Raw genomic sequence first — 21,081 nt, forward strand, 5'->3', positions numbered from 1 at the left:
CTGGGGTGCACAGGGCTATGGATGTGTCCCAGAAAGTGCACTGACCTGGAATTCAGGGAGGTGACAGCTGGTCACTTAGCAGTGTCTGACCTAGGTCACAGGTCTGGTTGTGAGGACTGGGCGGCCCATCTTTAAAAGTGCTTTGGAATACAGAATGCACCAAATAAAGTTGTTAGCTCAACCTTAAAAACTGTGGCCTGCTCTCCAATTTTTTTCCCTAGGTTAAAAAAAAATCAATAGAAATAATTGAGAAATATAATTGTATATGAATCATAGAGCCCAAATGTAAATAATTTACAAATGCTTTACAATAAAATCAAAGATATTATCCATGGATTTAAAAAAATTAATCCATGGATATTTTAAAAATAAAAATCTTTGCAGCTAAATATTCATCAACTTAAATTTAATCATTCTTTCTTTTATAAGAATGTTCACTATAAGATATCATAACTCTCCAAGGGAGAAATTCCATAATTAGTTCAGTTCTCTGCCTTAAAACCTTCATTATAAGACAGAAGAATGGAATAATTAAAGTTTAAAAATAAGCAAAAATATATACCTCTAAACCACAGCCCCCTTATTTTAAAGAGCTTAACAAGAATATTTCCCCAATATATTTTTAAACAACCTACTATTTATATAATAATACTAACTCACAATTTAAGCCACGATGATCAAAGTTATGTGCCTTTTTATTCCCTCAGCAGTTTAATAATTTAATTATTAAATAATGGTCTTGAGAGATTGCACTGCAGTTAAAGCCCAAACTGTATGTGAAATAAAAATGCTCATCTACTGAATAACTAAGGTGCTGGCTAAGTGGTTAGACCATAGCTGAGAGTTTTAGAAAAATACTGGAACAATACAGCAGTGTCCCTAAGGTCCCTGTGGAAATAAGCCCGTGCGGACAGGCGCATGGGGGCTCGAGTGCTTGGTGAGTGACCCAGCTTCCCCTCAAGCCTCCTGAAAAGGGCAAAGGAACCCTTTGCCAATCTTGGATCTATATCAGGGTTGTATTAAACAATATCTCTCGTTTTGAAATAAGAAGAAACCACTAATTACAATGTAGGTAACAAACACTGAATTCAGCAGCAAAGTGTTGGGATCAAATGACAGGAGCCTCAATAAACTGTGCTGAAGGACACCTCTATACCCGTGGCTCAAGAGCACTGTGATCTTGACGGTCGACTACTGGCACTGGAGTTCATCAAAAGCTTCTCTCATTTCTCTCTCTCTCACACAACTGCTCATGCCATCTTGTGTCTACAGATGCAGCTCAAGTTATCTTCCATTTTTCACTGTTTTCTGAGAAAGATCAACAAATCAGTGATCAAAAATGGCCAACTGCTCTCATGAAAGACCTCTCAAGAGCATTCCTTGTTTAAAAGGGAGCCTGCCAAGAGCTTGCAGAGTTGAAATTAAATTAGTGTTGGCACAGGGTCATTTCAGATGCAGGTAAAAGCAAATTTATCTTATGCTCAGCAGAACATATTTAGGTCAGTTTAGGAGCAGGTAATTGGTAAATTTATCCTCAGCTAGCACAGAGGCAGGCATAATTCAGATGATTAAAAGCCTGGTGGGTGCTCTTCGATTCATGGTATGCTTTGAAGTACAACACATCCGCCAGACAGAGGCAGAGCTAGGGCTGTTTCCTCTGACTTTGCCTTAAAACTTAAACAGTAATAAAAGTACATTTCTGCTATGTCTGTGGTTTCAAAATTATTCATTGTAAACATTCTATAATATATATACACACACATATACATTCTTTCCTATTTAATTAATTTCAGAGCTTGAGTTTGTATCTAGGTCTATGTCAAATTATTTATTCTACAAAAAGCAGCACAAATACTGTTCATTCTGGTTTCAGGACAAATTCCTTAAAAAAAAGTTAAGGCCATTTAATTGAATCAGGGCCAACTGAAGATTACCCTGGCAGAAGTCAAACTAGTGACCTAAGAGTTTTGGAAAAGAGCTGGAAGTGGTCATCTTGGGTGCTCCTCCTGGGTGACTTGAGAGCAGCAGGTAGGATTTATTAGTCTCCGACATCGCCATCTCGGTCCCCGATGAGCCACAGGAAATGGAAACTCAGGGCTAACAGAGCTGTGCCCAGCAGGTCACCCAGCGCCGTCAGGTAGGGGATGGAGAAGCTGTCCGGGTCCTTTCCCTTCCTCCAGAAGCGGTGCACCATCCAGTCGGCAATCCACAGCAAGGTGAACACCTGGGGGAGACGCAGAGGTGACTCCCCCGCCTGGACACCCCACCCCAACAGGCTCGGAGCCCAGGCCGCTGGCCTTGAGAGGAACATTAGTGTGTCCTGAAAGGAAGAGATAATTAACCAACAGGATATTTTTCTTTCAGAAGGAAGAACAGCATGTGTGTCCGCCGTTCTTCACATTTTCTTAAACTTTCACGTGTCCTCTCATTTCAGCCAACCTTCCGTCACTGCAATGGTCACGGATTGTTTTTCAGACAATCTCTAAACCACTCTTAGGTTTTAATTTGTTTTCTCTAGAAGAAGGACTAAGACATGAAGAGAATAAAAGTTAAAATAAGAAATTATCCCAGGCATACCAAAGGAGATGAAGATGGAAAGCTGACCATTTATGAATGATTAGAGGTCACCTGTGGCTTGAGAAGGACAACTTCAGCACCAGGGTAAGAACCGCGACCAGGAAGTGAGAGCTCGGAGTGACACACATGGCGATGAGTATTCTACAGGGCCATGCAGATACCAAGGTGATATGTGTGAGTATCTTCCAGAATATCAAACCTACAGAATGCTTTGGGGGGCACTGAATTTGGGGACCACATCAGTGTTTTTTCTTTGATCCATTTAGAGAAGGAGGATTCTCTATCTTCAAAACCCTGAGGCAGTAAAAGGAACCCAGGATGGGGATGGTTGTGGACCAGCCGGCTAGGGCAGCCCGGGGCGCTTTCCCTGCTGCACTCCTTCCTCCAGCACTTACTACTGGGCCACAGGCCAGCTTCTTCACCTTCCTGTTTCTCCAAATGCACATTAGGAATGACATTGGCACCGAAGTCATGAAAATGTTGTAAAGATTAAACAGTAGACTAAATAATTTGGTGCCTGAGACAATAAATTTTGAGTAAATTAACAGTATCCATATCATTACTACTTTTGTCCCTACAGCCTTGAGAACACCTGGTGTGTCAGCAGGAAGGCCACCCTAGGTCATGCCGACAACTGGCACCTTTCACTATTTTGGCAAATAGGTGGCCATGGAGTGAGGCATCTGCCTTAGGTCCCAAATGCCGAGTGCTGTAAGTTCAGCTCTGACACCTTTACCACAGAGTAGCCTGCCCAGGGGGAGACAGGTACCAGCTCCAAATGAGTGGACTTCAGATGCCCTGCACATCTGTCAGAGGCTGTGCTTTAACCCCACTGTCTTTGGCATGAAGCTGAGCTTCACTAGTGTTTCCCTGGCAAAGGCTGCTTTGAAGTCATGAAAAGTTTCATCAAGCCACTCTGGGAGTTAAAGGGTATGGAATATTAAAAAGAACCCTGAACTTGAACATTATCAGATTTGGATTTGATTCTCAGTTTTTTCTTTGGGAAGTTTCTTACCACTCTCAAATTTCTCATTTGAAGAAAACAAACACAATAGGACCTAATATCTGCTCAATTGACTTTGGAACCATCAACAAGAGCATTGGTTTTGGGGATGCAGGGTAAGGGGAAACAGCAGAGTATGTCACATCCAAGAGTGCAAGAGAATACAGACAGACAATATAAAGAAAGGAGGAAAATTCACCATCAAATTAACACAAATCATAAAAAAAAAAACCCAATCAGAAGTCTTGGACCTAACAACTTCAATGAAATGAAACATACATGAGAACTCCCCTAATGGATTAGAACAGGCAGAAGAAAGAATTTCTGAACTTGAGATGGGTCTTATGAATTAACCCTGTCACAACAAAAAGAAATGAAGAATGAAGAAAGCCTGCAAGACTTACAGAATACAGTTAAGCAAACAAATATCCCATAAGGTAAAGAAAAGGGGAAAACTATGGAAAACCTATTTCATGAAATAGCCAAAAACTTTCCAAATCTTCAAAGAGATACAGACATCTAGATTCAAGCAGCTCAAAGGACCCCATCTAGATTCAACTAAAATAGACCTTCACCAAAATGCACATTATAGTAAAAATTTCAGAGCACAAGAAAAGATCAAGAGAAAAACATCAAATTATGTGTATGGGAAGGTCCAGTAGACTTAAAGCAGATTTCTCAGCAGAATCTTACAGGCCAGAATACAGTGGGATAAAACATTTAAAATACTGGGGGGGGGGGGGAGCTGCTAATCAAGAATACTATTCCCAGAAAAACTATTCTTCAAAACTGAAGAAGAAATAGAGCAGAAACTGAAGGATTTAATCACCACCAGACCCGACCTACAAGAAATACTTAAGGACGTCCTACATTAGAAATGAAAGAATAACTGCCATAGTGAACACATGAATGCATAAAATTCTGTAGAAGACAAAAGAGAACCAAACTTTTGCATTATAGAAAACTATCAGATCACATAAATAAAGATAGAAGAGGTAGAGAAGAACAAAAAACTCTACAGAGCAAGCAGAATATAATTAACAAACTGACAGGAAGAAGTTTATACTTTCATTTGTATAAACTTTCAAGTTTATACAATGAAAATCTGAATGTAAATGAATTAAATTCACCAATCAAAAGACATAAACTGGCAAATGGAATTTTAAAAAGGGGGGGGCGCAAATGTATGCTTTCTACAAAAAAACTCACTTCACTGTTCAAGACAGAGACTACAAATGAAGGATTGTCAAAAGATGGTATATGTAAACAGAAACCACAAACAAGCAGGAGTAGTTATACTCAGATAAGGCAAACCTTAAATCAAAACCTGTAAAGCATTGGGTGTGGAGGCACATGCCTGTAATCCCAGTGGCTTAGAAGGCTAAGGCAGGAGGATCACAAGTTTGAGGCCAGCCTCAACAATTTAGGCCTTATGCAACTTACTGGGGATGTAGCTCAGGGGGCGAGCACCCCTAAGTTCAATCCCAGGTACCAAACAATCCTATAAAGACAGACAAATATATTGTTTAAATAATCAATTCAGCAAGATTTAACAACTTTAAACATACATGCACCTAACACAGGATGACCCAACTACATAAAACAAATATTAGTAGATCTAAAGTAAGAGATAGATTCTAATACAAAAACAATGGGGAACTTTAACACAGTGGTTTCCTCAATTGAAATATCATGCAGGTACAAAATCAACAAAGAAACATCAACTTGAACCTTACTACAGAGCAAATGGACCTAACAGACGTTGACAGAGCACTTTGTCTCACAGCAGCAGAATACCTGTTCTTCTCATCAGCACATAGAACATTCTCCAGGACAGGTCCTATGCTAGGCCTCAGTCAAGTCTCAAAAAATTAAAAAAGGACAAATCACATCATGTGTCTTCTCAGACTATACTTGAATAAAACTACAAATCAAGAATAATGGAAAGTACACAAATACACAGAAATTGAATAACATGTTCTTAAATGACCAAGGGATAACTGAGGAAAAGGGGAATTTAAAAGTATCTAGAAACTAATGAAAATAACACAACATATTAAAAATCTGTGGGATAAGGAAAAGCAGTACTGTCAGGGAAGTTTACAACAATAAATTAAAAACAAAGAACTCAAACAACCTAATAATGCACCTCAAAGAGTTGGGAAAAAGAACAAATAAAACCCCCAATTAATAGAAGAAAAGAAATAATAAAAATCAGAGCATAAATAAACCAAAATAAAAAAAATACAAAAAAGATCAAAACAACGAGTTGGGTTTTTTTTTGAAATGATAAAAGCTAGATTAACTAAAAAAATTCCAAATAAACAAAATTAGAGATGAAAGAGGCGATATTGTAATTGATAACCACAGAAAAAGATCAAAAGAAACTATTATGAATATTATATGCTACAAATTGGAAAACCTAAAATGGAGAAATTTTTGAACAACATGCAATTTATCAAAACTGAGTCAAGAAGAAATTGAAAAATCTAAGCAGACCAATAAAGATTAAGAATGAAGTAGTAATTAAAAATCTCTCATCTAAAAAGTCTAGGACCTGCTGGCTTTACTACTAAATTCTATAAAATTTTTAAACAAGAACTAATTAAAATAGTCTTAAAACTATTCTAAAAATCTAATTTGAAAGGAATTCTGCCAAATTCTTTTTACAAGGACAGCATTATCATGATGCCAAACTGAAAAAAAGATAAATCAAAAAAAGAAAAATATAGACTCATATCCCTGATGAAAAAAATTCTCAAAATATCAGCAAACAGAATTCAATAGCACATCCAAAAGATCATGTGGTATGATCAGGTGGAATTCATCCCTAGAATGCAAGGATGGTTTGATATACACAAATCAATAAATGTGATACAGCAACAGAATGAAGGACAAAACCACATGGTCTTTTTCAATACACAGAGAATACTTCATTAATACTTCATGATAAATATGCTCAACGAAATTGGGTATAGAAGGAAAATACCCGAAACACTATTTGAAAGACCTTTAGCCTGTATCATACACAATGAGGAAAAGTGTTTCCTCTAAGATTAGAAACGAGACAGATATCCATTTTTCCTATTCTTACAGTGTTGGAAGTCAGCAATAGCAATGAGGCAAGAGAAAGAAAGAAAGGGCATCCAATTTGGAAAGGAGGAAGTTTAAGTATCCATGTTTGCAGATGACACGATTCGATACACAGGAAAACCCAAACATTCCATCAATAAAATTGTTAAAATTTATAAATGAATTCAGTAGTTGCTAGACACAAAATCAACCTACAAAAAGCAATACCATTTTGCACATCAATAATGAACTTGATTGCCAGGTTCAGAGGCACACACCTGTAATCCCAGCAACTTGGGAGGCTGAGGTAGGAGGATCTTAACTTCAAACCCATCATTGGCAATTAAGTGAGACTCTGTCTCAAAATATAAAAATAAGGGGCTGGCAATTTGTCACTCAGTGGTAGAGCACCCCTGGCTTTAATCCCCAGTACCATAAAAATAAGTAAATATATAAACATAGTGTTACAAAAACTGAACTTTCTGAAAAATAAATTAAGACAGCAATCCCATTCACAATAACTACAAAAATATTTAGCAATAAACTTAACCAAAGAAATAAAAGATCCATAAATGAAAATTATAAAACAATGAAGCAAATTATAGAGGATACAAAAAATAGAAACATATCCCATGCTCACAGATCCAAAGAATCAATACTGTTAAAAGGACCACACTATCCAAAGAAATAAATAGATCAAATGCAATTCCCATCAAAGAATCGATGACTCTATTCACAGAAACAGAAAAAAAAAATTCTAAAATTCATATGGAACCACAAAAAATCCAGAATAGTCAAAGTTATCTTGAGCAAAACAAAAAGCAAAAAATACCAATGCTGGAGACGTCACAATAACTGACTTCAAAGTCACAGCAAAGCTACAGCAACTAAAACAACATGAGACTGGCACAAAAACAGACACTCAGAGCAATGGAACTGAACAGAGGACAGATATTGATCCACATTCCCACAGCCAACTAGCTTTGGATGAAGCTGCCAAGAAGACACTGTGGAGCAAACCCAGTCTCTTCAATAAACGGTGCTGGTGCAACTGGATATGTGTCTGCAGAAGCATGAAACCAGACCCCTGCTCATCACACACAAAAATCAACTCAAAATGGGTCAAAGACCTAAGTGCTAAATAGGAAACTATGAAATTACTCCAAGAAAACATATGGGAAACACTTCAAGACATTAGGCAATAATTGTTTAGCTAGGACCCCAAAGGCACAGGCAACAAAAGTAAAAATAGAAAAATGGATATCTCAGCTAAGTTTCAGCACAGCAAAAGAAATAATCAATAAGATTAACAGGCAATCCACAGAATGAGAGAAAATATTTGCCAACTAATCATCTAGCAAGGGACTGATATCCAGAATGTATAAAGAATTCAAAAAGCCAAACACACACACACACACACACACACACACACACACACACACACACAAAAGTCCAGTTTAAAAAAATTTTTTTAAAAAAGTCCAACTTTTAAAATGGGTTGAGAACAGACACTTCTCAAAAGAGGACATACAAATAGACAAAAGGCCAATATATTGTATGAAAAAAATGTTCAGTTTCACTAGTTACCAGAGAAATGCAAATCAAAACCACAATGAGAGACCATCTCATCCCAGTTTGAATGGCTCTCAAAAGAAAAACCCCAAATGCTGGCAGAGATGCAGGATAAAAGGGAACTCTTGCATACTGTGAGTGGGAGGGTCCATTAGTACAGCCATTATGGAAATCAGCATGGAGATTTCTCAAAAGACTAAAAATAAAACTACCAGATGATCCAGCTTTCCCACTACTGGGAATATATCCTAAGGAGAGGAAATCATTACACCAAACAGACACTTTGTTAAGGCTGGATATGGGGTTAGGATATGCGTTAATGCAGGTGAAATGATTATGAGAGCTGGGACCCAAACAGTGGGTCTCCATTTAATTTAGCCCCACAGGGGCTAAATCCAATCTGCCGCTATTTCTGTAAATAATGTCTTATTGGAACACACCCCAATGTTTACATATTACCTACTTAGTCTACTTCTAAGTCTTTACATTTTGTGAAATGGGTATTTTCATTATTCCTAATGTTTACTGGATAAATGAGCCAGAGAGGGGAAGAAGCTCTGGGTTGTCAGAACACACGATCCACAGAGCCTGAAACACTGACCATCTGCACTTTAAACAGAAAAGGTGTCACCTCTTTTCTTTTATCGTGTTTCAGACAGCTTTGTCACCACTATGACCAGAAGACCTAACAATTTTAGAGGAGGAAAAGCTTATTTAGAGCTCACGCACGGTTCCTGAGGTCTCAGTGCCTAGATGGCCAACGCCACTGGCAAAGTGAGGAAGAACAGGACAGAGGGTGGGGGAGGAGAGCAGCTCACAACCTGGCACACACCTCACACCTAACAAGAACATACAGAAAAAAAGAAAATGGCTTCCTTACCCCACGTCTCAAAATCAATTCAGGTAAAAACCCAAGCATAAGAAGAAATACTAAAAACCTTTATAAGAAAATATAAGATGACTTTGATTTAGGGAATAATTTTATAAAATACATAATATGTTAAAAGAATAGTTTATTTAATTAAAGATTTCTATGGTTTAATAAATAAAAATCATGCCCCAGGCTTTAAAGAATGTTCTGTCTTACATTTAGCTGACAAAGAATTAGTGTTCAGAACACTTAGAGAAAATGCAGAGAACTCCTCCAGTTCATTAGGAAAATAATCCAATAGGAGAGAGAAGAGAATTAAAGTGCCCAATAAACACATGAATTGATGCTGAAGCTCACTGTTAATAAGGGGACACAAATTAAAGCCACATTAAGTTCCATTCCATGTCTATCTGATGAACAAAAACTCAAATTTTAAAGCACATTAACAGCAAGCCTTGTTTTTTAAATGGCCTGTAATGGGACCACACGGTGTTCACAGAGGTTCTCGGACATGAGCTGACCTAATTCCCAGAATGTCTGTGTAATACGCCACGGATTATTATCCTTCCTTGACATTTGGCAGAGCTAGAGTTAAGAAAGCTGCCCAGGCTCGCAGGAGCCAGGCTAGGCTCACACAGTCTGCAATGCTGAAGTCCAAGTTCTTGACCGCCAGTCCAGCACGCTGTTTGGTAAAAACAGACTCTGTGTTATTCACGGGGGTCTAAGCTGACACCTCTCTGGAGAGCAACTTGGCAATATCTAGTTAGTTTGAGGATATGTGTCTCCTTAACTCAGTACTTCTACATACAAACAACGGTTTTATGTTTCCTGCACCGCTGGCTGGGGTGAAAGGCTATAACTCTTCATGGCTACAAGTCTACCCAGGTCTACCTACGTGGCTCCCCCAAGGATGGAGAAGATCAGTGTCTTGGTGTACTTGTGGAAACTGTGGAGGATTCTTCTTTTTTAATATTTTACTTTTTAGTTGTAGATGGACACAGTATCTTTATTTTATTTTTATATGGTGCTAAGAATCAAACCCAGGGCTCGCACGTGCTAGGCAAGCGATTACCACTGAGCCACAACCCCAGCCCATCTGGAGGATTCTTACAGAAGCACACTGCGAGATGTGCAAAAACTACCACTGCACCACCACTGTAAAGACAAGGAACTGGAAATAACCTAAGATGTCTATTGTCAGACAGTGGCCGGATGAACTCCTAGGTCATGTAACAGAACTCTACATAGACACTAAAATGAAAAAAAGCATGAGGTTGAATGAAAAAGCAAAGACTACGGAGTCAAGTTTACGAAAATACAACATGTTATCTGTTGGTAAAGATGGTGCCCGGAGCGCTTCTCTTCTGGGGGCTCAGGTCCATGACGCACTGAATGGCGCACGAACACTCACCTCCAATCCCTGTGAATGGCGTGAACTTTGAATGGCGCACCTCCAATCCCTGAAGTGGCGTGAACTCTCGGCCAATGAAGAAGTAACAGCCCACTCGCCCTGATCCTCCTCATCCCATAAATAGCCCATAAATATTAATACCCTGTTCGTATTTGTTCTCTTACTCTTACTCTCTCTTACTCCCTTCTCCTCCCCTCTCTCTCCTCTCCCCCTCTCTCTCCCCCCTCCTCTCTCTTCCCCCTCTCCTCTCTCTCTCTCTCTCTTCCCCCTCTCCTCTCTCTCCCTCTCTCTCTCTCTCTCTCCCCCCTCCTCTCTCTTCCCCCTCTCCTCTCTCTCTCTCTCTCTCTCTCTCTCTCTCTCTTCCTCCCCTCCCCTCCCCTCCTCTCCTCTCCTCTCCTCTCCTCTCCTCTCCTCTCCTCTCCTCTCTCTCTCTCTCTCTCTCTCTCTCTCTCTCTCTCTCCTCCCTTCTCTTCTGCAACTGGCTGCTACGGTCCTGCTAATAAAATCTCGGACAGGTAAACGGTTCTTTTGCCTTATTGAGTTTATGGAGCTTTTCCATCGTCCTTTACATTATCTATAGACATATACCTCTGTAGAACAGTGATAAAAAAATGTGTGTAGCATGACAGATGCCAATTTTTGAAATGGACCAGGAAGGGATACATGTGAAGCACCTGCCATATATCTGATGTATTTTATTTATCATTTTGAAATCTTTGCTCCAAATAATCTATTAAAGGTTGTGAAAGCTGAGTGGTAAATACATGGCTCTCTTATTTCCTACGATTTCCTGCATGTGTGTATTTCATATCATTTGTAAGCAGCTGGGGCAGAGGTAAGTCACTAACCAGGGCTTCGAGACTATAACACAGAACCTACTGGGTGGGTGCCTGAGAAAGGATTGGCATGCCCTGCAGAGTCCAGGAAGGTTTGGACTTGGAAGTACCAGGTGGCGAGGCTAACACACAGAGATTATTTAGGTGTCTGTGTGGGGAGTGAGCAAATGCCCACATTCTCTTACCGTTTCTGCAATTCCCCTGCCCAGGCGGGAAGTTCACACCAAGGTACTTTGGAGAAACTGAATGAGAAAGGCTAAGCACTCAAGGGTGCTGGGAACTCTGGGACAGTGGTTGAGAATGAGATTAACGGGAAGTCTGAATAGTTAACTGTGGGATTCCTCCAGATCCTTAACTGCTTCTGAGAACAGAGCAGACAGGTGTGTAGCCCCCCGAGAGGAGATCAGATGTTCACATTTGGAGGGCTGCAAATGGTCACTTCCCACACCCTCAGTGGTAAAGCTCCCAGGCACACCCCCACTTCAAGTCACTCTACTTCTACTTCCTATTTTCTCTATCTCATGGAGACGATGATGTGAATATTCAATAACAGAGCAGTTGGAACCCTGCTTGGCACAGAGAAAAAACTTCCTAAAGATTGGCTGTGACTTTTAAGAAACACGGCATACATGGAGAAATAAGAATCTGACATTTTCAACAGTAGTACTGGACACACAGGAGCAATGCCCTCAGCATCCTGAGAAAAGTCTTGCCAATTTAGTGTTCTAGGCTGTCAATGGACCCATCATGTGTTGAGGGTGAGCTAAAGACATTTTAAAATGTGTGCATTCAGAAAAGGTCTCTCCTGTGTTCTCCTCCTTTGGAAATTTCTTGAAAATGTGTTGAAGCAAAAGGAGAGGGTGGACCAGAAAAGAGAAATGAGATCCAGGAGGCAGAAGAGCCAACACAGGGAGAGGAGGGTCCAGGAGGAGAGCTGGGCAGGGCGGGGCTGCTCCTGGGGGAGCCCTCCAGGATAAAGGCAAAGACACATACATCATCCGATATAATAGAACGTGGGGAGCAAACCCAAACTACAGGTATGGAATAGCTATAAGGGAGCACTTGGAAAAAAATTAAGGATATAGAAAACTATGCAAGGGTGAAAATATGGCTGTTATCTCCAGAAAAATACTTAAAAAAGAGATTAAAACAAAGGCAATGCATTACTTGAATACGATAAATAATATCTGTAAGCCATGGTGATATAAACCTTACACATTTATTAAATAAAATTTGAGCATTGCCCCATGAGGAGGACGGAAGTTGAGGTGATATGGCCTGAGGTTAAGATGGCCAAGTCCTTGTCTATCACAGCTAAAGTCAATAAGTAATGTCTTAAATTCATAAATAAAATTAGCAATCCAATAAAATATGTAGATAAATAACAGAAAAAAGCTCATAATTAATGTTTTACATATACATACACATTTATATGTATGTATATATATGTATTTATATAAATGGTCTTGAAAAAATAAAATAGAATAATTGAATATAATGGTCTACCAGAAAAAAATATCAGCATACATAGCACATATTAAGAGTATTTCATTAAACTTGTTTCAACTATGAATTGACATGTTTATAAATGTGTGTATATTTTCAGTATAAACTTATTTCTTATGTTGTGGTCAAAAACATTTTAAAATTAGCCAGGCGTGGCTGCTCACTCCTGCAGTCCCAGGCACTCAGGAGGCTGAATCAAGAGGATCAAAAGTTGCAGCCTTGGCAACTTAGGGAAACCCTGTCTCCAACTTAAAAAAAAAGAAAAAGAAAGAAAGAAAATGAAAAGGGTGTGGATGTAGCTCAGAGGCAGAGCACTTGCCAAGCTCGCACAAGTCCCTGGGTTTAATCCCCAGCACTGCAAAAAAGACAGACAAAGAAAAGCCAAAGCTTACACGCAAGCCTCAGACATCAGGTCCAGGATCTGACGTGAGACCCGACAAGGGAAAGCCAAGCCTTCTTTCTATCTGATCCTCCAGCTGTTAGTGAAGTATTAACACAATAAACCAGAAGCAAATATTTGTTGTTAAAGTCCCTCCAGCACTTGTCGACAGGTGACAAGAATCTCACAGCTTTAGTTTCCTAGTCTCTAAAAACTGGGGCTATCCTCACCTGCCTCAGGGGCTGGCTGTGGCAGTGAAGTGGGGGCGCACAAGCCTGGCTGCAGCGAGTCCTCATAAACACCAGAGCCACCGCCCGCACACTGACTAGCACCTGCTTGGAACTGATGGCCTTCACGGAAAAGGTCCCAGGAATGGAGGTGTGATGCTGGTTTCTAAAACCAGCCACTCCGCGACATTTCACTCGGCTGAGCCTTCCTTCTTTAAAATGAATGAACTAATCTTCCTAGTTTGTTCTAGCTCACAAAGGTCCGAGGCTGCTGTCTCCATGGCCACAACCACTGCGCTGCTTACCTCTGTGTGCTCCCCTCCCCCTCGGGTTCTCATTCTGTCACTGCATATATTATACAACATGCTTTAGGTCAAGTTCCTTCCTACGCAATTTCTTTTTAAAGGTATCGTGTTGAGTTAAAGTTCTAGCAGGGGTGTGTGTGTGTGTGTGTGTGTGTGTGTGTGTTTTGTTGTTGTTTTGCAAAAAAAGGATGTTTGTGTTTCCTTGGAAGTCTATATCAAATAAATTATTAAAATCAGATACTTCTTATTGCAACATGTTTTAAGATTAAATAACATTTAGGGGATGTGTGCTTACATATGGAATATCAAACCAAGGCTATGCTGTGTTTTTACATAGTCTGTTCTCTATGAAATATACATAACTTCTCTAGGTAAATAAGCCTGCTGAAAAGGCAACTTTGTAGCCCTGGCTAATTATGCAGGTTCTAGAGGTATTGCTTGGAATTTAATATATAAAGTACAAGATTCTATATTTGCTTTGGACGCTATTGATTTCTAGGCTAGCTCCTTCTTTGAGCTTAGATCAACAATCTCCTGTGTTAGCATCCACCTAGTGCCACGGCTCCAACGATGGCCTGTGTGCGGTATGAAGAAAGATGGTTTCTTTGGAGACGTGTGCTTAGCCATAGATACAAAGGTGAACCACAGAAGCAGCAAATGAGCACAGCTCTTCCTAACCCCTAACTTCACAAAGGCTGAATTCACAGCCCTAAAATACAGGCTTCCCGAATCCTGTTTCCAGGCTGAAAATGATCCTTGTTAAAATCTAATATTTAAATGACAGCTAAGAATAATTGAAGATTCAGCAAGAGTGCAGTCTCCTTCTGATGATCAGATAAAACCGTCTCTTCTCCGGCCTAGACTATTTCTGTGAGGTGGCAGTGGGGGAGGTGGGGACTGAATGGTGCTGCTGAGGACACAAAGAACATCTGGTTCCCTTTTTTTCCTGGGCACCATGGTGGGTATTATTATCTCTATTTTCAGATGAGAAAGTGTGATGCAGAAAGGATGGGTGACCTGCCACCTGCACAATTCCTGAGGGTGGGGTCAACACAAGGTCTGTTTAACTGAAGCCCAGGCTGCTTCCTGCCTGTCACGTTACCCCGCTGGGCAGCCTGAGGGCAGCAGAAAAAGACAAGACCGTGTTCCCACCTGTAGATGAACAAGACAAAACAAAACCAGCCTAAAACATAAAAACAACAGAACAACCCCCGCAACTTCATCTTTAGCAGCATTGTAAACAACCCACCACTGAAAACTACTTAAAATGCTCAATATATTAAAAAACAAAATCTTTTTAAAGGCCTCACTGAGCTGGCATGAAAGTCAAGAACACAGGGGCCTCGGAGGGAGGCAGGTGTGCGGCCCGCAGAGCGCAAGGGCAGGCCTGGGGCCTGCAGGCAGCCACAGGGCCCAGAAGACCACAAGCTGGCCGCTCACCAGCACAAACCACACTAGGCCATTTGTGCCCTCTGCCTCTCCAGGGGCTCCAGGGATCTCCTGCTGGTCTTGGGAGCAGCAGAGGGCACAGTGGAGAGGAGACATGGGCAAGGCCTGGCCCAGGTGGGAGTCTATCAGATTTGCACATAAGCTGCAACCCCACGCCTTCTGAATAAGGAACAAACCTGCCCCCAAGAAGAGATGAAAAGGAAATATGTCTGAGTGTGGGGCTCATGTTGAGGGAAATCTCCCCCAAGAAAGCGCCTAACAATGAGGTGGTGCTTACATGGATTTGAGGCCAGCATCAAACCATTTGTGTGGTCCAACCAACCTCAACCTGAGTATTTTAAGTTCTCAGGCTGATAGTATCCTAAGGCCCTTGGAAAAAGCAAATAAAAATCCTTTCTGAAGCAATGGGACCTTCAACAGTTTAATATATGAAATTAAACAAGACACTAATAGCAAAAATAACTGCAGAATCAGATCCAGAAAATATCACTGGAAATAAAAACTATTTCAGACAGAATATAACTGAATCATATTTTTTTTAAAAAAATTAAAAAGGGATCATGAATATTAGAATGCAGCAAAGTAATATAATGAAATGAAAAGTTAGAAAAAGAAGCAACTAGAATGTCTAAAAATAAAAATTTTAACCACTGAGATTAAAAACATAATAGATATGAGATTAATAGCATATTAGATACAGCTGAGGACAGAATTAATGAACTAAAAAGTCTAAAGGAATTAATAAAATTCCTTTATTTTCAGGAGTAATTCCTTTACTTCTGAATTAATAAACTGAAAGGAATTAATAAAAATTCACACAAAGATACAGAGATCTGGAAAATAGATTTAAAAAAATATGCCAGAGATGTGGAGGTTGGTACAAATAATTCTCAACATGTCTACTTGGAGATCCAGGATGGAGAAAGAGAGGAGAGAGAATATGTACAGAGAAGTTGACCATCTTAGTAGATGCTAACCCAGTTCTCTAAGGAATCAAGAGATCAACTAGATACAGTTGCTCTCACACCAACATACACCAACAAGTAACAAACTTGATCTAATGGGGTGAGAGCATGAGAGAGAGAGAGAGAACCAACTGTAGTCAACATTTGGAAAACATGTCTTTCCCACAAATAAATAATATTTATTAAAGAAAAAAAAACACACTATCCACATACTAGGCCATAAGAACATTCTCAATAAAATCTCAAAGGATTAATATTATAAAGGCCATATTCTGTTATCGTGGTGCAGGTAGAAATCAATAACAGATACCAAAACAACATCAAAAATGTTTGGACATTTTAAAGTACACTTCTAAATAAATCATGAGTCAAAGAGAAATCATAATACAAACTATAAAATAATTATAACTAATATCTCAATAACCAAATTCTATATATTAAAATTATAGAATGATAGTGGTGTAGCCCTTAAAGGCATATGTTAAAAGAGAATATTGAAAATAAATGTGCTAAGACTCTATATCTAGAAGTTAGAAAAATTAGAAACCCCAAGTAGAATGAAAAAAATAAGGAGAGTAAGTACAGAGATTAATAAAGCAGAACACAAATACAACAATGAAGGAAAAGTCAAAGCTGGTCCTCTGAAAAGGTAAATGAGACGAGCAGATGTTGGCATCCAGGATAAAAGCAAAGGTGAAAATAGAGTGTGGGAAGTTAAGGGCTGGGCTAGACGGAGGCTCTGGGAAGCCAGGCCCAGCCCATCCACAGTCCCTCCTGTCTTGTGAGCAGAGAGCGTCTCAGGAACTCATCTCAGACTGCCTTCAGCAGGGCTGCAGGGAGAGCTCGGTTCCAGCATGCTGCACTCCAGCAAGACCTTGGAGGTGTGGCGGAGCGGACTCCTGGTTTGCCCCTGTAAGAGAGCAGTGCTCTGGAGACTGGCAGGTGCATGTGTTTGCAGGGCTGAGCAGACCCCATGTTCCTCAGCCAGTTACAAAGCTCGAGGTGTGGGGACAGCTGGAATGCTGTAGTAGAATTGTCACGCTTCCTAACTTGCGAGTGTACAGGCCTCCCGACTCTCTGGGCCTCGTGGAGTGCAGGGGACCAAGAGCCTGTGGTAGCTGCCCCCCCTCCACAGGGCTCTCCCCTCCCACCCCAAGGCCTCCCATCAGCCAACTCTAGGAGACGGGTGTGAGCAGCAATAAAACAAACCTAGAAAACACGTTACATATACATTATCCTGTGAGTACTGCTAGAGCCGAGAAGATAAGTGAACAAGTAAGGAGCAAGGTCATTGTCACGTTTAACACTTTAAGCATTTATATACCTGGCATCTGTCCAAGGAACGCATACAGGCATTTAATGTAGGAAATTGCTGTTTCATTCTTTCTTTTTTTTTTAATATTTATTTTTTAGTTATCGGCGGACACAACATCTTTGTTTGTATGTGGTGCTGAGGATCGAACCCGGGCCGCACGCATGCCAGGCGAGCACGCTACCGGTTGAGCCACATCCCCAGCCCAGCTGTTTCATTCTTAACTTTATTCAGTTCCAGTATGGAAGGACAAGGAGTCAGAATACAATAACAATCTTCTGCATTAACTAGTCATGCAAAACTTTCAATGAACAACATGTGTAGTTTTTCTAATTCTTTTCATCCACCCATGTTTGTTCTGAAACTTTTTATATCTGTTGGATAATTTTAAAAATCAAGGCTTCTAAATATATGAATATATTTTTGGAGGGGAGAGAATATGTGTTGGTTTCTTTTATAAAACTATAGGTTTTACTGATGCATTTAATAATCTTATTTTGAGGGGCTGTGCATACAGCTCAGTGATAGAGCAGGTGCTTGGTATATGTGAGGCCCTGGGTTCAATCCCCAGCACCAAGCAGGGATTTTCCAGAGTTCGTGGCACACAGTAGCTAAGAGTTGCTGTCCAAAAGAAACTTTTAATGTGTTCCAGGAGATCTTTACGACAGTCATGATTTTTTTCTAATAGCAAAAGGAAGTCAACTAAAAGTCTATTAATACAGTAGAATGCTATATAATAGCAAAATTGATGAATAACAGTTACACATGTGAATAAACCTCAAGTACAATGCCAGTCAAAAGAAAGTCACTAAAGCAAAAACTCAGGATGGTGCCTTCATTTAGATATACAAATATCTGTAGACACAATGGCTGCACAATCAGGACAGAGTTTCCTCTGGGAAAGAAAGGGGCACAGAGGGACTTCAAAAAGCATAGGAACATCTTTGGCATAAGAAAGATTTTTTAAAGGAGACAAAAGGAAGGGAGAATACTCACCAGTAGCTTCAGAAACCTCCAGATCCAAAAAACAGAACTATGTGGATCTGGAGGGCTCTGAAGCCACTGGTTAGAGACACATGAAAAAAAGCAGAGAAGACAGTCTGACGAACACATGGAAGAAATGTGCTTAATTAAGCTAATTAACATCTAGGAAAAGGCAGCCATGAAAAGTGACGAGTATGAAAACCCAGACGTAACCAACATGGACTTCCAGGAGGCTAGGTCCCGTGTCACATTCAGATCTGGAGACCTCCAGACTACTGCTGTTGAAATGCCAGCTCGCTCAGAGCTCTGCAGCAGCAGAGAATAAAGGGATGCTGACTCGTGAGAATCGCAGGGGCAAAGACATCTACATTCTACTTAGCACAGCTATGCCTGAGCACACAAGTGAACTGAGACCTCTATAGAGAAGGGCATTTGCAAAGAGAAAGAAGGTAAATGATTTCTTTTTGAAACTAAAATCCAGAACATGTTAAGGCTCAAAGGAAAATAATGGTTGCTTAAGATCTAGAAATCAGTAGAAAAGGAGTGCATCTAGAAACAGACTTACATACATAGTCAATTGATTTCTGATAAAGATGCCAAGATAATTCAAGGGGGAAAAGCACAGTCTTCCCAATGAATGGTACTGCAACTGGATATCCACACTGAAAAACAGGAACCTCAGTTTTATCTCATGCCCTCCATAAAAATTAACTCGAAATGATCTGACCCAAATAAAAGCCAAAACTAGAAAATCTCTAAGAGAAAATCTTCATGCTCAGGAGCAGACAGATTTCTTATGATAACAAAGGCACTAATCATTAAAAAAACTGATAAACTGAACTTGATTAACATTAAAACTTCTGTTCTTAAGATACACAGTTAATCTCAGTGGCTTGGGAGGCTGAGGCAGGAGTATCTCGAATTCAAAGCCAGCCTCAACAACATAGTGAAGTCCTAAGCAACTCAGTGAGAACCTGTCTAAATAAAATTTTAAAAAGGGCTGGAGATATTGCTCAATGGTTAAGCTCCTCTGGGTTCAATCCCAGGTACCTACCCCACCCCTGCAAAGAAACAAAAACAAACAAACAAAAAAAAAACAAACATGGTTAAGAAAATAAAAAGGCAATCGACAGGAAGAAAATATTTCCAATACATATGTCTGACAAAGAACTTGCATCTAGGATATATAAACTCACTAATAGGTCAAGTCCACCTTTTTAAAAAATGAGCTAAAGAAAAATATATGAATGGCTAAAAAAGATATTCAATACCACTGGACATCAGGTAAATGCAAATGATGATCACCACGATACCACTTTTACAACTACTAGAGGGGCTAAAGGTAGAAAGACTGACAATACCAAGTGTTGGTAAGGACAAAGAACAACTTGAACTCTCATGTAGGGGTAATGAGGATGGCACAATCACTTGGAAAACAGATCAGCAGTTTCTTATAAAATTAAACATATATTTTCCTCGGGCTGGGGTTGTGGCTCAGTGGCAGAGCGCTTGCCTAGCATGTATGAGGCACTGGGTTCAATTCTCAGCACCACATATAAATAAATGAATAAAATAAAGGTCCACCAACAACTTAAAAATATTAAAAAAATACTTTCCATAAAACCCAGAAATTCCACTCCTGGATATTTGCCCAAGAGAAATGAAAACACATATCTGAACAAAGACCTATACATGAATGTTCATGGCAGTTTCATGCACAACAGCCCCAAACTGGAAACAAATGGATAAACCAACTGTGATATATTTGCACACTGGAATACCTTCAGCAATAAAAAGAAGCAAACTCCTAATAAGTGGAAGAGTAACAATAAGTTTCAAAAATATGTTGCATAGGGCTAGAGACATAGCTCAGTGGTAGAGCACTTGCCTAGCATATGTAAGGCCCTGAGTTTAATTCCCAGCACCACACAAATAAGACAAAAATATGTTGAATAAAAGCATACAACAAAGACTATGTATGAATTTGTATGAAATTCTAGAAAAGGGAAATATAATTTATAGTGACAGATCCCTGGTTGTGGGGAGCTGGGGACTTCAGGGAACTGGCGGTAAAGGAGCACAAGGGGACCTATCAGAGGGGAAGGTTATGTGCAGACGCCAAAACTTCTGAGGCTCCACACTGTGTGTATTTTACTGTACCTCCATGAACATTCACTACACACCTAATGTTGATTTTTAAGTTGTCTTTACAGGTTGCAGATTTCATCCTTATATATTGAGTAGTGTTGTGCAGCAAGAGCCCACAGCCAGGGGTCACCAAGTGACAGCCTACAGGTCAAATCTGGCCTTGTATGGCTCGCAGCTAACATTTCTACTTTTCACATTAAAAAAAAAAAATCAAAGAAAAATTTTGTGACACATGAACATTTTATGAAATTCATTTTTCAGCATTCATAAAATCTGTCAGAACACAGCAATACTCAATTAGATATTGTCTATGGCTAATCTGCACCATCGTGGCACGGCTGAATCCGTAGAACATCTGACCTACATGGCCTAAAATATTCTGGGTTTTTTTTTTTTGTGTGTGTGTACTGGAAATTGAACCCCGGGGTGCTTTACCACTGAGCCACCTTCCCCAGCTCTTACTG

At 39.9% G+C, this 21,081-nt stretch overlaps 1 protein-coding gene across 3 annotated transcripts in view; it reads right to left on the minus strand.

Moving 5' to 3' along the window:
* Positions 1–460: 460 nt before the first annotated feature.
* The window catches only part of Slc41a2 (solute carrier family 41 member 2), a 118,613-nt gene continuing 97,992 nt past the window's right edge, over positions 461–21,081 (minus strand). For 2 of the 3 annotated variants that reach the window (XM_076853247.2, XM_076853246.2), the window contains exon 11: positions 461–2,320. In XM_076853247.2, coding sequence (XP_076709362.2) covers positions 2,039–2,320 — 282 coding nt within the window. In that variant the 3' untranslated portion in view covers positions 461–2,038. The remainder of the gene's footprint in view (positions 2,321–21,081) is intronic. The other variant, XM_076853248.2, reaches the window with a different exon arrangement.

The sequence above is a fragment of the Callospermophilus lateralis genome, chromosome 4 (genome assembly GCF_048772815.1).
Source record: "Callospermophilus lateralis isolate mCalLat2 chromosome 4, mCalLat2.hap1, whole genome shotgun sequence".
Taxonomy (NCBI): domain Eukaryota; kingdom Metazoa; phylum Chordata; class Mammalia; order Rodentia; family Sciuridae; genus Callospermophilus; species Callospermophilus lateralis.